This window comes from Salmo salar, chromosome 24, assembly GCF_965601325.2.
Source record: "Salmo salar chromosome 24, fSalSal1, whole genome shotgun sequence".
Classification (NCBI taxonomy): domain Eukaryota; kingdom Metazoa; phylum Chordata; class Actinopteri; order Salmoniformes; family Salmonidae; genus Salmo; species Salmo salar.
In genome coordinates, this window is record NC_138314.1 from 38,492,807 (window position 1) to 38,508,994 (window position 16,188).

General features: G+C 42.9%; 1 protein-coding gene across 2 annotated transcripts; it reads left to right on the plus strand.

The window, feature by feature from the left end:
- The first annotated feature begins 1,560 nt into the window (after window positions 1–1,560).
- hsd17b4 (hydroxysteroid (17-beta) dehydrogenase 4) lies at window positions 1,561–16,169 on the plus strand. 2 transcript variants are annotated; one of them, XM_014172544.3, is made up of 24 exons: window positions 1,561–1,760; window positions 2,266–2,319; window positions 2,439–2,546; window positions 3,000–3,059; window positions 4,777–4,798; window positions 4,965–5,011; window positions 5,417–5,501; window positions 7,185–7,372; window positions 8,994–9,085; window positions 9,188–9,212; window positions 9,289–9,417; window positions 10,083–10,186; window positions 10,475–10,711; window positions 10,974–11,025; window positions 11,117–11,188; window positions 11,577–11,680; window positions 11,796–11,861; window positions 12,031–12,100; window positions 12,305–12,411; window positions 12,989–13,075; window positions 13,220–13,306; window positions 13,396–13,534; window positions 13,765–13,892; window positions 15,401–16,169. In XM_014172544.3, exons 1-24 carry the CDS (start codon window positions 1,703–1,705, stop codon window positions 15,488–15,490), a joined length of 2,211 nt encoding a protein of 736 aa, XP_014028019.3. In that variant the 5' UTR covers window positions 1,561–1,702; the 3' UTR covers window positions 15,491–16,169. The 2 variants fall into 2 exon arrangements, with proteins under 2 accessions (XP_014028019.3, XP_082824826.1); XM_082968700.1 differs by lacking the exons at window positions 1,561–1,760; window positions 2,266–2,319; window positions 2,439–2,546 and adding an exon at window positions 4,414–4,526 and having other exon boundaries at window positions 3,009–3,059.
- The last annotated feature ends 19 nt before the right edge of the window (window positions 16,170–16,188 follow it).

Consider the following 16,188-nt stretch of genomic DNA (forward strand, 5'->3'; position numbering starts at 1 on the left):
GTTTAAAACAATGTTTCCGAACCGGTACACGTGACATTACCCTCAGCCAGCACTTTCACATAGGCTATGTCATCTATTCCAACACAAGCACACCTGATTCAAGTAGCCAACTACGGTTGGATCAGGTGTACTAGATAAATAGCCTTTAGATCACATTTGTCGAACGGCTGCGGTTCCCGATGACAGGTTCCTGGGTTAAAGCATGGCTGCATTGAAGCAGTTTGGGAAAGTTTTGCACATTTCTCTTTAGACTTTCTAACTTTGGAACAACATAGATAGCTTTCCAACTCATGATTACATAACATTCATCAAGTTCCTGGAATATTTTCCAATGGGCTTGTTTCTTCTGTTTGGACAACTTATCTTATATTGCCTGCATGTTTATATGAGAACAGCTTTTGACTTCTGCTTTTTTGGGTGATTATGCCTATAGACAAACTTTAAGATGTAATGAAAGAATATTTCCAACCATACTAATCGGCAATACTGTAGGCTATTTTGAATAACATCAGATAGGTAGGGTCATTTAGTCTTGAAGATCTCATGTCCAAGTTAAGCAATCACATCCATCATCATTGACCTGTGTGTGTCTTGCACACTTCACAAGGCATGGATTGCTTGCCCAGGGTAAGCAGTCATTTATAATACTTAGGCCCCACTTGGATATCTAGTTCAATTTTGGAATAAGCGGTGGGGAGCTTCTGTGGTTTGGTCTGTATCCTCAAACCTTGACCCAAAACATGTCTAGGCTATTTTTGCCATAAATGATCAGAGACAGGTTTGATCAATGATTTCATTTGAATAACTTCATATAGGCCCTATGACAAGGTAGGCTATGTGAACAGACTAGAGATATTGGCTTTGTGAAGCTGTGTTTTTTAATTTGAGAAAAAAATGAAAGGACATTTAAATGCTCCCACTTCTTTTCATTGATTTTCTCATAATAATGCAAAATGCTGAAGGCATACAATTGCAAGTATGTATCAGTCCAAGTTGAGTCACTCAAACGCCCACTAAATTGTCTTAATCCTTCCTCACACAAACAAAGTGATTTGGCTGGTAGTGCTGCAGCCTTAGTTGTATGTCAAGAATTTATCTAAGATCCCATGATTGAGGAGCCCTTTAAAAAGTGCTCCTCAATGTAATTGTCGAACTATAGCCTAGACTATAGCCTATTAACTCACCTGTATGTCTTATTGGCCAGAGTCAGAGCAGGGTCATCATCACTTATGTTGAGCCTAGTATTCAATTAGGCTACAACCTACTTAAGATATATTTTGTTTGCTTGGAGAACTCAATAACAATGCCGTGCCATCCACAATGGTTTGGAGAGTTGTGACATTTGTTTGACAAGCTTTTCTTTTTTTTCTTTTGCATCTGATGCCTCTAATTTGAATTCATTTGTGCATCAAATAAGCACTGGATCATTATAGCAAAAGGTTCAGCTCAAGACGTAAGCACTTTTCAGCAGAGGGCATTGAAGTAATTAACAGGTTAAATTATATAGGATTTATAATGGTTTGTACTTGGATCTCTGTGATTGGTTGTTGGTACCTTTGATTACCCAGCACCCCCCTTGCGGAAGTAAGGCAAAGTTCACCCTGATAGCTGTTAACACTCTAGTCGTTGCCCTGCTGTCTTCGCGTACTACCAGCACAGTTTTGAATCTGGACACAAAGTTAAAATCCAGAACTACTTCATCATGTCTGTGCCTTTGGTTTTCGACGGGAAAGTTGTTATTGTCACTGGGGCCGGTGGAGGTAAATGACTGCTATTCTTTGCTAACATAGCTAGCTCCATTGGGATATGCTCGTCTTGTTAACTAGCTACGTTGTGCAAGGTGGTGTTGTGTTTTAGTGGTGGTTGACATGGTTGTGAATCCATTGTAGGGATTGTGGCCAGGGGTATTCTTATTTGTCTGGTAGCAACAGTGGCTAACTAACTAGCTATCCTAACCAGCAGCAGTGCTTGGCGGCTAGGCGCTATGTCAGAAAGTAGCCAGCTTGCTAAGTTACTGTAGCAAGTTACCCACTGCTGTCATTGTTGCAACACTTTATGCTTGAATCTGATATCGCTCGGCCGTACAGGACAAAGTACATTTAGTTCATTCCAGATACCTTATGTGAAGGCATTCTTGCAACAAAGTACCCAGTAGCCCATCCACGCATGACGACAACATGGACTATACTGGACACTTTGCTGCAACCGTAAGTCTTATTTAACTTTTTCATTTGACCAAGTATTAACTTAAACTTATTTCCATAGGACTTGGGAGAGAATATGCATTGGCTTTTGGTGAGAGGGGTGCCTCAGTAGTTGGTAAGTATTGTGAATGTATGTTTTTAAGATGTACATTAAATAAGCTGGCAACTATACAGAAAATATGCTGTTCAATGCTTAGTTCTTGGTTTAATTGTTTATCTTTTCTCTGCACGCAGTTAATGACCTTGGAGGAGATATTAAAGGGGGAGGGAAGAGCTCTGATGCTGCTGATAAAGTCGTGGAAGAGATAAAAGCCAAGGGAGGCAAAGCAGTGGCTAACTATGGTGGGTAGATGGACCAAGTTATCTAACTCGATTTGAACTTTTGCACATGGTTCAAGAGTCTTGCGTGGCCAACCTTTCAAATCCTGTCTAGATCCCTGGAATCTGAAGTTAGGTTCAAGGCTATGTGGGCAGGTTACAGAGCAAAATCACAGCCTTGATACAGTCTCAAATTCCATCCTTCCATTGCCCAATTTTACTTCCTTATGTTTTTTTTTTGAGCCCTCAATGAAACTGCGACTGTAGACATCCAGAACTGTTTAGGAGCATTATATCAGCTGTGAAAAGAAGCCATGCACATTTGTCTGTTTGACGGTTCCCTTTTTTACCTGGCCACCCAGAAGAGCATAGACTGGTCTCTTTCTTCCCAGAGTTTCTTTGCCACCATCACACCTTGGTTAGGCATTTTGGGGGTTTATTCTCATGTTTGTTAACCTGCTTATATTTGCCCCACAGATTCTGTAGAAGATGGAGAGAAATTGATCCAGACTGCCCTGGATGCTTTTGGGCGAATAGGTGTGTATTTAGACAACTGGTTTCCTTGTTTAAAACCAATAACACTATGCACATTTAACAATAATTTTAAACATAGCATTGCTGATGGTGTTAAGTCAAGCATGATTGTACAGTGGGTTTGGAAAATATTCAGACACTTGGACTTTTTAAAAAAACATTTTATTATGTTAAATCCTTCTAAAATTGATAATTGTTTTTTCCCCCCACATCAATCTACACACAATGCACCATAATGAGAAAACAAAAACGTGTTTGAAATTTTATACATACGTTTTCAGACCCTTTACTCAGTACTTTGTTGAAGCACCTTTGGCAGCGATTACAGCTTTGTGTCTTCGCTACAAGTTTTGGGGAAAAACTCCCCAAATACAGGTGTGCTGTTCTTCTCTGCAGATCCCCTCAAGTTCTGTCAGGTTGGATGGGGAGCGTTGCTGCACAGCTATTTTCAGGTCTCTCCAGAGATGTTCAAGTTCGGGCTCTGGCAAGGCCACTCAAGGACATTCAGAGACTTGTCCAGATGCCACTCCTGTGTTGTCTTGACTGTGTGCTTAGGTTTGTCCTGTTGGAAGGTGAACCTTTGCCCCAGCCTGAGGTTCTGAGCACTCTAGAGCAGATTTTCATAAAGGATCTCTGTACTTTTCTCTGTTTATCTTTCCCTCGAGCCTGACCAGTCTCCCAGTCCCTGCCACTGGAAAAACATCCCCATAGCATGATGCTGCCACCACCATGCTTCACCCTAGGGATGGTGCCAAGTCTCCTCCAGATGTGATGCTTGGCATTCAGGCCAAAGAGTTTTGGTTATTAGGCCAGAGAATCTTGTTTCTCATGTTCTGAGAGTCTTTTAGGTGCCTTTTGGCAAACTTCAAGCGGACTGTCATGTGGCTTCCGTCTGGCCACTCTACCATAAAGGCCTGATTGGTGGAGTGCTGCAGAGATGGTTGTCCATCTGGAAGGTTCTCCCATCTCCACAGAGAAACTCGAGAGCTCTGTCAGTGACCGTCGGGTTCTTGGTCAGGGAGGTGACCAAGGCTCTTCTCTGATTGCTCAGTTTGGCCAGGCTGCTAGCTCTAGGAAGAGTCTTTGTGGTTCCAAACTTCTTCCATTTAACATTGCTGGAGAACTGATTTCTTGGGGACCTTCAATGCTGCAGAAATGTTTTGGTACCCTTCCTCAGATCTGTGCCTCCACAAAATCCTGTCTCTGAGCTCTACGGAGAATTCTACCACCTCATTGCTTGGTTTTTGCTCTGACATGCACTGTCAACTGTGTGATCTTTATATGGATAGATAGATAGATAGATGGATAGATATGTGTGCCTTACCAAATCATATCCAATCAATTGAATTTACCACAGGTGGACTCCAATCAAGTTGTAGAAACATCTCAAGGATGATGACTGGTAACAGGATGCACCTGAGCTCAATTTCAAGCCACATAGCAAAGGGTCTGAATACTTACGTAAATAAGGTATTTCAGTTATGTTATATACATTTGCAAACATTTAACCTGTTCACTTTGTCATTTTGGGGGGGAGGTCTGAATAAGGCTGTAACAAAAGTTGAGGGGTCTGAATACTTTCCGAATGTATTGTATGTTCAGGCTTGATTGAGCACATAATTACATGTTGATGTGCAAATGGTTTGCTTTGGCATCTTACAGTACATGATTTGGTGATGAGAATTTTGAATTAAACAGACCTGTTGCTTTTCTTTTCCAGATATTGTTGTTAATAATGCTGGGTAAGAATGTGATTTATCTAAATCTCTTTAATCAGATTTGATGAGCACTTTTTCCTAAATAAACTGTAGTGTTTCAGATGGATATGTGACATGAAAACTATTCCATTTTACTCAATGTATAGAATAGAGGTCAAAGTGAACAACACCCTGTTTTATTGATTTCAAGGATACTTCGGGATCGTTCCTTTGGCAGAACGAGTGATTTGGATTGGGGTAAGGAGTTTATTTCTGAGTACACATTCATTCTGTCAATCATCACGGAAGGAGAATTTTGCATATTAAACAGTCATGGAATGAATAGTAAATGTCTAACAGGCTGGAGAAGAGCTTTAATTCCAAGGACTTCAGCATAGAGAAATTAATGACTAATAAAGTCTGAGTAGTAATATGCAAGGACAGGATAACCTCTACATAGTTATTGTAATGCAACATTCGAGCCTGGTTCCTCTCTAGGTTTCTTCCTAGGTTCTGGCCTTTCTAGAGTTTTTCCTAGCCACTGTGCTTCTACATCTGCATAAAACCCCACTGTTTGGGGTTTTAGGCTGGGTTTCTGTACAGCACTTTGTGACAACGGCTGACATAAAAATGGCTTTATAAATACATTTGCTTGTATTTCAGACCTCATCCATAGAGTCCACCTGAGAGGGTCCTTCATGGTCACTAGAGCTGCCTGGAACCACATGAAGAACCAGAAGTTTGGGAGGTGATGTCAAGGGTCAGACCCAGCACCATGTTGCCTATGTAAAAGGAAGTTGAGATGACTGTTCTGCTGAATCCCAAATCGTACCCTAGAGCAGGCTCTGCAGTCCTGTAGATCAGTGTGGATTGGATAGGAATAAGCAACATGGTAATTGCCTTCTGATAGCCTGGATGGAATTCTCACCATCGCTTTGTTGTCATCTATTCCAGGGGTTCTTAAAGTGGGGTCCGTGGAGGTACCCCCCCCCACTTATTATTATTATTATTTGAAAAATATATTTACATTTTATCTAATTTGCAATTTCTGTTCTTAACCCTGGCCTACATGGGCCTGGGAGGCTCACAGGGATATTGGTATCCACAGTACTCCAATTGTACTTTTTAAAATCTTTTTTTTCCCCCCCAACTCCATACAACAAAATTCCCTATTACAAATTGTGCAGAATTGTAGGAAATCTGCTTGAAAATGGCAAAATTTGCAACCCATGCCAAGAAATGGGCCTTTAAAATGTTCCTGCTCGGGACTTGGTTTGTCAGGACATGCACTGCCATAGTCCTAATATAACTCCCTGCGTGCTATTTCTATCTCACTCAAGTTGTTCTGATTGAGGGGGGTCCCTGATGACTTTGCCATCATAAAATGGGTCCCCGGGCCCAAAAAGTTTGAGAACCCCCTGACCCATTCAATAATTTCAGCTCATAAGCAGTGCCTAGGGATTCAGAATTCCTTTTGCACATCCAATCAATCCAGCTCTCATACTGAGCACACTCCAAACAGTTAGGTAATGGCCGGTGCAGAGTATAGAGCTGTTTCTGTTAGGTAATTGCCGGTGCAGAGTATAGAGCTGTTTCAGTTAGGTAATTGCCGGTGCAGAGTGTATAGAGCTGTTTCAGTTAGGTAATTGCCGGTGCAGAGTATATAGAGCTGTTTCTGTTAGGTAATTGCCGGTGCAGAGTATATAGAGCTGTTTCTGTTAGGTAATTGCCGGTGCAGAGTATATAGAGCTGTTTCTGTTAGGTAATTGCCGGTGCAGAGTATATAGAGCTGTTTCTGTTAGGTAATGGCCGGTGCAGAGTATATAGAGCTGTTTCTGTTAGGTAATGGCCGGTGCAGAGTATATAGAGCTGTTTCTGTTAGGTAATGGCCGGTGCAGAGTATATAGAGCTGTTTCTGTTAGGTAATGGCCGGTGCAGAGTATATAGAGCTGTTTCTGTTAGGTAATGGCCGGTGCAGAGTATATAGAGCTGTTTCTGTTAGGTAATGGCCGGTGCAGAGTATATAGAGCTGTTTCTGTTAGGTAATGGCCGGTGCAGAGTATATAGAGCTGTTTCTGTTAGGTAATGGCCGGTGCAGAGTATATAGAGCTGTTTCTGTTAGGTAATGGCCGGTGCAGAGTATAGAGCTGTTATAGGTTTGCGCACAGGTGGACCCTGTCTTAAATTCATGTAGAGAAATCATCCTTATGATACCCCTTGATTTGCAGCATCGGCACCAAGAATACATGAGAAAACAGTCTTCAAATGTTCTAGAATAGTTTTTAGGTGGCTGCTAGCTTTTGACAGGCAGTGAAGCGGATGGGTTTCTTAACTATTGTTATTGCCACGTGCCTGAAACAGCCTTGGCGCTTCAGTCTAATTCAGTGCACAGTGTTGACTCAACGTGCCACGGTGCCCTGTCTGTGCCCAGGATCATCATGACTTCATCGGCTGCTGGCATCTACGGCAATTTTGGGCAGGCAAACTACAGCGCGGCGAAGCTGGGTCTGCTGGGATTGGCCAACACCCTAGCCATCGAGGGCCAAAAGTACAACATCCACTGCAACACCATCGCACCGACCGCAGGCTCGCGCCTCACAGAGACTGTTATGCCCCCAGGTCAGAGGAGCTGCTGAGAAACTGCTCTAAACAGGCTGAGCAGCACACATTACTGGGTCATCTTATTAAGACTCAATGATTTGAGTTGATCTGTTGTGTAATATTGCGATGAGTTCCCAGTGCTTGACATGTACTGATGGGTGCCTGTATTGTTTACATTTAGATGCAGGAGCTCTACATACCTTTGAGCTAATATCCTATTAAAGCAATAAGGCCTGAGGGGTTGTGGTATATGGCCGATATACCACGGCTAAGGGCTGTTCTTATGCGCGACTGAACATGGTGTGCCTGGATACAGCCCATAGCCGTGGTATATTGGCAATATACCACAAATCCCAGAGGTGCCTTATTGCTATTACAAACTGGGTACCAACGTAATTAGAGCAGTAAAAATAAATATTTTTGGCATACCTGTGGTATACGGCCTGATATACCATGGCTTTCAGTCAATCAGCATTCAGGGCTCAAACCACCCAGTTTAATACAGGAACTCGAGCAGTAGAAAACGTTTGAGGTGCCGGTACTCTGCTCCAGTGATCTGCCTAAGTCAAGCACTGTTGCATCACGTAATATTATGAAGGAAAAAGGAAACCGCACACTGCTCTTGATAGTATCACTGATATTTAATAAGCTTACGTATCGGCCTAACGGCCTTCGTCAGAGCTTTTGTGAATTTTCTGAAAACAGCACCTCTATGTAGACCTAGCCCCACCCACATCCGTTCCACGCATGGAAAGGGGTTGGAGGCAAAGGAAAATAAATAAGTGCTACCAAACATAACAATATGCATTTAAATATCAGTGATACTATCAAGAGCAGTGTGCGGTTTCCTTTTTCCTTCATCCTGTTTCAACTGTTGCCATGCACCTGCAATAAGATTGCTCAGATGTGCGAGTGCCTTTTTGAATTTTGCATCATGTAATATTGACATGTAAATGTATTACTAAAGTTACCTGCTATTGTTAAACTAGTGCACTCACAAACTGAGTAAACACTGAGATGCATCATGCCTTCTGACAAATGACGTTTATTTATGGGTTGGGCATTTAATGAGGTGTCGTAGATTGCTTTGGTGGCCTCTGCTTGGCTGACATCTTTTATTTAATTTTCTCTGGTGTCTGCCACGTGATGCCCTTTTTATATCCCATATGAAAGTCGTGTGATACTGCCCCCTTTGCTGGTATTGAATAAAAAAACTGTAGGGCATGGGTGGTAACTCATTCCACAGAGGGCAGCTTGGAGGAGGGAATGTCTTCTGGGCTCTCTATCCTGTGTTTAGTGGGGCTCTCTGTATCCCATGACGACAACGAGGGGCTAGTACATCAGCTGGTAAACTCATTCCACAGAGGGCAGTGTGTCTCTGGTTTTCACTCCTCCCTTGTACTTGATTGATGAATTAAGGTCACTAATTAGTAAGGAACTCCCCTCTCCTGGTTGTCTAGGTCTTCACTGAGAAAAGATCAAACAGAAATCTGTGGAATGAGTTCGACACCCCTGTCCTATGGTTTATGAAGTTTCAAAAAATATATCTGTATATACCAGCAAAGGGCTGGAATATCCCCACAATGTGCATACCTTTTCATGTTATTAGCAAGTTAACGTTTAGCTTTTTTTGTCATAGATCTGTTGGAGTCCTTGAAAGCAGAATATGTGGCGCCCCTAGTTCTGTGGCTGTCTCATGACCAGTGTCAGGAAAATGGAGGCCTGTTCGAGGTTTGTTTGAGAACTGTATGAAATGTTCACTTATGCCTTAAACTGTATCGGCTTATTCCCAATCCTTACTGATTATTCTGTTCATGTTCTCTCCCTGTTAAGGTTGGTGCTGGCTGGATTGGAAAATGTGAGTTGAATCTTTTATTGTCATTTGGGAGTATTTTCACCGTTGTACAATATTTTCCATCAATGTGTTTGTGTAGTGCGCTGGGAGCGTTCACAGGGCTGCATTGTGAGGAACAAGAACCAGGGCATGTCTCCTGAGACTGTACGAGACCAGTGGGACAACATCTGTGACTTCACCAATGCCACCAAACCTGCCAACATCAATGGTAACCAAGTGGAGCAGCCCTTAGACTGAACACCTATGCTGCCATATTTTACCTCTGCCAGATACGGTACAGATATTATTCATTGACTTATACACAGATGTATTGAATTTAAACTTTTATAAAACATTTTTTAACAATAGTATAAAATGCAGAAAGTTACTGACTAGGTAGGTGTCAGTGAAACATTAAAATAATAGTCTTTTGGTGTTGTAATAACAACCAATTTCATGGGACAAGGTCTGCGGTGTAAACCGAGTGGCTCACCAGGGATCAAACCTCTAAGAGAAGGGGGGGGACAAGCTAGTAATCCAGTGAACAAACTCATTGGCTTGTGCTGCTATGACACAATGTCAATTCCACCGCCGCTATTTCCCCCTCGTCTTTGAATAAAGAGCACAGTATCGAGCGGAGCGCCTTTGGGTCAGACACAGAAGAGAACATGGCAAGTGTTCATCATTATTCTCTCCTCCCTCGGCTTGCCCTTGGATGTGCAGCAGTAGCATGGGGGTGGCAGCCTCCAGAGGAGTGCCTCATTACCATGACTTTGTAGTGCTCCTCATTTGTACCTTATTAGAGGACTTGTGGCCGTCTTTGTTCCACAAAATCCTTATTGAGTGACCGTAATGAATCTCCTCTTTTCCTGTTTTTTATTTATATATTTTTAGAGTCCTTGGCCACATTGGTGGAGGTGCTGTCAAGAGTGGAGACTGAGGGACTTGCCCCCAACCCCACCAGCGCTATGGCCACGGCTGCATCTGGGATCAGTCCTGTGAGTGGAGAGGTCAACAGTACTAGGCTGGATTGAAGTGACATCATGCCTGTTGGTGACAGATGGTCCCATAATGATGCTCTGTGGGCCATGTCTTCAAAGATGTCTGTTTGGAGTGTCTTTGACACCAAGGGGCCATGGCTCCAAGTCATACAGTCCCTGGCAGGCTGATGTCAGTGTGTCCCTAGCTGACCTACGGGGCCTGGTTCTATCTAAAGGCATGCATAGTAACGACATGGCTTGTGTCCACTTCGTACTGTGCTGATTGTCGCTGTGCTTCCCCTTCAGCTGGAGGCGGTGGGACAGAAGCTTCCGGAGTCGACCTTCAGCTACTCCCACACTCAGTGCATCCTGTACGCCCTGGGAGTGGGCATGTCCACCAAGGATGACCACCACCTCAAGTTCCTGTACGAGGGCCACGAGGACTTTAGCTGTCTGCCCACCTTCGGGGTCATCCCCTCCCAGGCGGCCATGATGGACGGAGGGCTAGGTTCCGTGCCTGGACTCAATTTTGACTTCACCAGGGTAAAAGCTCCAGGAAACAATCCCAATCATCTTTATTTCTGCAAGTACAGTAGAATTGACAGTTTATATGCATTATATAGAAAATAGATGCAGTGAACTCATCCCATACAGAAGTTGCAAGCAACTGTTGCTGTTCTCACACATTTCATTTAGTGGGTAAATAATACATTTTATTTTGCTTGGAACAAAGACTGAAACCGCTATTGTAACCATAACCAATTTACTCACCTTTGTTCATTCTGATATTGTCACTCTCTCTCAGTTGTTGCACGGAGAGCAGTATCTGGAGCTTTTCAAACCATTACCCACCTCCGGTATGTGTGCCCATTACAGATTCTAAGTATCTCTGAGAACAACATTTTCTGCTTACAAAAGCCTGTTAAAATAATTTGTCTGCATTTGCAGGAACACTGACGTCTCAGGCTAGAATCGCAGATGTGTTAGACAAAGGATCTGGCGCAGTCATTCTCCTGGATGGTTAGTTTTGTTACGCTTCCTTGTCCCTGAGAATTAGTGTGGTAGTGTAAAGGGTATGTAAGTGACATTCCACAGGGTTGCATGAGATGAGCGAAGAAATAGCAGAGGAACTTTAAGAATTAGTTATGGACCTGATATTGAAGGAAGGAAATTGAACACATGCAGTCTAAAGATTCTTTCAGAGAAACATGAAAGAATATTTTATTTTCTCCTGTGGAATGTAATTAATTTTTTATTTTTAAATAAGCTATTTAGCAGGCACTTTTATCCAAAGCGACTTAATCATGTGCACACATTTGAAGTCCACTGTCCTGGCATTGCAAGCGCCACACTGTACCAACTGAGCTACAGAGGACCATTTGGAAGATAACATTGTCTTTCTCCACAGTCCACACGTACAGTGGAAAAGAGCTGGTGTGTTACAACCAGTACTCTCTGTTCATCGTGGGGGCTGGTGGCTTTGGAGGAAAGAGAACATCTGATAAAGCCATGGTAACACCACCAATGCTTTCAAACTTTTCAGAAGTAGTACCGTTATTTTTTTCTAGAACAAAATTGTTGACACCTACTATTTTTCTTTCAACGTAACTTAATCTCATTCTTTCAGAGCACAGTGGCGCATCCAAATAGAGCTCCTGATGCTGTGATGACTGACACCACAACAAGGGACCAGGTTTGTTTTTCATCTAATGTATACACTGATTTTTACTACTAGTGCCCAAACTGTTAGGATTCTTTTCAAAAGTTGAAGCATCATATACGTAGCCATAATGGCTCAACAGGAGCCGGACTCTCAGGATATTTCTAAAAGGAGTGACTTGACATTGATCCCATGCTTTCAGGCTGCCTTGTATCGTCTGAGTGGCGACTGGAACCCCCTCCACATAGACCCCAGCTTTGCAGCAATGGGAGGTGAGTCTTCTGACCTGGTACCAGATCTGTTTTGGCAATCGTGTCAACTCCTTGTCATGCCAAAAGAAGAGTGCCAAGGAGTTGACATGATTGCACCAACAGATCTGGCACCAGGCTTTGAGTCTTCTATATGAATAAAACACTGCACAGTGTTATGCAGGATATTGTGTTGAATCATAAAGACCACTTCTCTCCATTTTTCAGGATTCAAATCCCCTATTCTGCATGGCCTGTGCTCCTTTGGGTTTGCGGCTAGGCATGTGCTGAAGCAGTATGCCAACAACGATGCCTCCAGATTCAAGTCCATCAAGGTGAAGCACGATCTTGGCAGTAATGTCATAGACTGAATAGAAAGGCCGTTCCCATCCAAGTCAATGATGGCATAATGGGGGGACTGGCGGCCGTTGCGAGTGTACCCATCAATCTGTGCTGTGATTTGAGTCAGCTCAACTGACATTACAAAAATATATTAAATTGCATGAGTGACATCAGTTAACTTTCTACATTACCATGGAAACCAGGCAGCCATTGCGAGTTTACCGGTCAAACTTCCAGGGTTAGAGGTTCTAAGCCCATTCTATGTTAACAGTTCCCTATATCTTTTTGGAGCTTGGCACTTCATCAAGAAAAATAAGAACACCCTATCGTTGCGCTTACCTTTTCTTACACTTGTCTCTTGACTATTACTGACTTTGCTGATAGCTGCTTTATCGAGGAAGGTTTGACTTATGACTGTGAGATGTGGTTGTCTCACCTAGCTACCTTAAGATGGGTGCTCTAACTGTAAGTCACTCTGGATAAGAGAGTCTGCTAAATGTCTAGAATTGAAAATGCAATCAGCTGTTTTTAAACAACCATTTTTTTCCTGGTCCCTACCGGGTCCTTTAGGTTCGCTTTGTAAAGCCAGTGCTACCAGGCCAGTCCCTACAGACTGAGATGTGGAAAGAAGGAAACCGAATTCACATTCAATGCAAAGTAAGCAGTTTTATCATGGTTGTGCTAGAGGTTAATAGTGATCCATTAAGATTGAAAGAATTACCCAAATTAAGTCCAGTAACCTCTTTCCATGCGATACAGAATATCCATGTTAAATTGATTGGGTTATGTCTTATTCCTCAGGTCAAAGAGAGCGGTGCTGTGGTTTTGTCAGGTGCCTATGTGGACTTGCATGCTGCTGCAGATGGCTCCCCACAAATTCTTCCTGAGGTACATCAGTCAGACTATTCATGTGTGACGTCATTTCCACCTTTGTGTTTTTGCCTCTGACTAGTTTTTCCTGTTTTGAACCCTTCTAGGCAGGGGGACTCAAGAGTGAGCTGGTGTTTGCTGAGATCGGCCGTCGCATTAAAGACCTAGGGGCTGAGATGGTGAAGAAGGTCAATGCAGTGTTTGGCTGGGAGATCACCAAGGGGGGAAACACTGCAGCCCAGTGGAGTAAGTGAACCCTTGTTGCTTTCCAAGCCCTTCTGTCAATCAATGCAGTCATGTTGAACCTATGCGGCCCGCTTCCCGGGCCCTGATTAAGCCAAGTCCTGGACTAAAAATGATTCTCGATGGAGAATTACCATTGTGCACTTTAGTCTACTACTAAACTTAATCTGGATCTGAGAAACTGGCCCATAGTGCTAATGCCTCAATCATAATTTCATTATGCTCTCCCCCAGCCATTGATTTGAAAACTGGAGCTGGCGCCTTACACAAGGGCCCGTACAGTGGCAAAACCGACGTGACCATCACTGTATCTGATGATGACTTCATGGAAGTAGTGCAGGGAAAACTCAACCCTCAGAAGGTACAAACATCTCCCCAAGCCTACATGCCTGGCAACATCTGTGAGACACTGTAGAAAGCTGCAAGATGACTCAGCAGAGAGAACTGCCAATGTGTAGCACATTCACACTTCAAGCTTGTTTTATTTATTTTTTAAACTAAGTACATCCCAGTAAGAGTGGGTTTTCTTGGCAGGAATGAGCTACATTTAACCTTTCATTGTTTTGTGACTTTTGATCAGGGATGGACAACTGGTGGCCCTCCCTTTTTGTAGGCCCGCGGATCAATTTCTGTAAAATAAAATGTTGAGAGGTAGAATACACAAGGTGCAGTTTTGAAATTTGTTGTGCATCAGCAGTTTCTCAACAAAATTTCACTTAGGGCCTTTTACTGCCTGTGGGTATGCAGACCTGTGAGCCACTGCAGCCCATCATGAGTTCAGATTTGTTTGTGGCTCCCAATAAAAGTTGCCCGTCCCTGATTTTTATACAGAACAAAAATATAAACGCAACATGTGAAGTGTTGGTTTCATGTGCTGAAATAAAATATCTGACATTTTTGATATGCGCAAAATTGTGTGCACAAATTTGTTGACATCCCTGTTAGTGAGCATGTCTCATTTGCCAAGATAATCCATCCACCTGACAGGTGTGGCATATCAAGCAGCTGATCATGAAAATAAAAGGCCACTCTCTAAAATGTAGTTGTTTTCACACAACACAATGCCACAGATGTCTTGAGGGAGTGTGCAATTAGCATGCTGACTACAGGAATGTCCAGCAGAGCTCTTGCAAGAGAATTGAATGTTAATTTCTCTACCATAAGCCGCCTCAATGTCATTTTTTGAGAATTTGGCAGTCTTGTCATAACAGCAGACCATGTGTAAACCACGCCAACCCTGGACTTCCACATCTGGCTTCTTCAGCTGCGGGATGTTCCGAGACGCGCCACCTGGACAGCTGATAAATGTGGGTTTGCACAACTGAAGAATTACTGCACAAACTGTCTCTGGGAAGTTCAGCTGCGTGCTCGTCGTCCTAACCAGGGTGAGGAAGCTGAAAATGTCCCAGTTCTTCCATGGCCTGCATACTCACCAGACATGTCACCGTTGAGCCTGTTTGGAATGCTCTGGATCGACAGCGTGTTACTGATCCCGCCAATAGCCATCAACTTCACACATGCCAATGAAGGAGGGGACAACATTCCTCAGGCCACAATCAACAACCTGAGCAACTATGCGGAGGAGATGTCGCGCTGCATGAGGCAAATGGTATCACACCGGATACTGACTGGTTCTGATCCAACCCTACCAACAAAAATCTGACCAACCGATGCATATCTGTATTCCCAGTCATGTGAAATCATTTTATTTCAATTGACTGATTTCCTTAACTGTAAATCTTTTTAAATTGTTGCATTTTGTTTGTTCAGTGTCGCTCCAGGAAGCCCTTAGCTTATGAACATTAATATTGGGTTGTAAGAGCATATATTTTTATCAAAGTGACCTGAGACTTGTACTTGTTCTTCCAGGCGTTCTTTGCAGGCAAGCTGAAAGTGCGAGGGAATGTCATGCTGAGCCAGAAGCTGGAGGTGATCCTCAAAGACTATGCTAAACTGTGAGGTTGAGCCACAGGAGAGCCACTCAATCAGTTATCTAACTTGTTTGTTTCACCTGAGGTAGCAGCATTAATTGCCAATGTGCATAAAGATGGCAGAACTCACGTCATTGTTATAATACGCCAATAAATCAGCACAATGTTCTTTTCTTTGGTTTTTCAAATTGCACCTCTATTTGTTGCACTAATTTCAATGCATCATATGTGGTGAAATAACCTAAATGCGAGTTAAAATGATCATTTGTCCAGTGATTTAACGCTATTTCAACTAATAGATGTGTTACCTGGGGCTGCGATCATGATTTGTACTTTGACGCTGATGAAATGTATAGCGACGTTTAAGATAGCACTTATGTGGAATTCTGAATGTCAGTCAGATGATGGGTGCATGGGGCCAATAAATTACTGATGCAGAAGGTGTGAAACTGTACATGAACAATATACTAGTGTCAACTGGGGATGCTTGCTGTATTCCAGGGCAATGAAAAGGCTAGCAGAACCTGTCTACATCTTTTCACTAAAATGTCATTTGTGCTCCCAGATAAGGCATTGTTTTTTTTCTCCAAGTGACCTGACTTCCCTAAAATCCAATGTAACCTACATTAATGTAATAAAACTGTACCCATAGTGTTGGCTTGGTGCAACATGCTACACTCATTTCTAATAAATCTAATGCACTTTCATCATGTGGCTTCTGACCGG

Bases quoted from the DNA above. Each gene is read 5' to 3' on its own strand.
- hsd17b4 (XM_014172544.3), top strand. From the start codon at position 1,703: ATGTCTGTGCCTTTGGTTTTCGACGGGAAAGTTGTTATTGTCACTGGG. The intron at 5,012-5,416 runs GTAAGGAGTTTA...CTTGTATTTCAG, and splicing joins AACGAGTGATTTGGATTGGG to ACCTCATCCATAGAGTCCAC. The intron at 12,412-12,988 runs GTGAAGCACGAT...CGGGTCCTTTAG, and splicing joins CCAGATTCAAGTCCATCAAG to GTTCGCTTTGTAAAGCCAGT.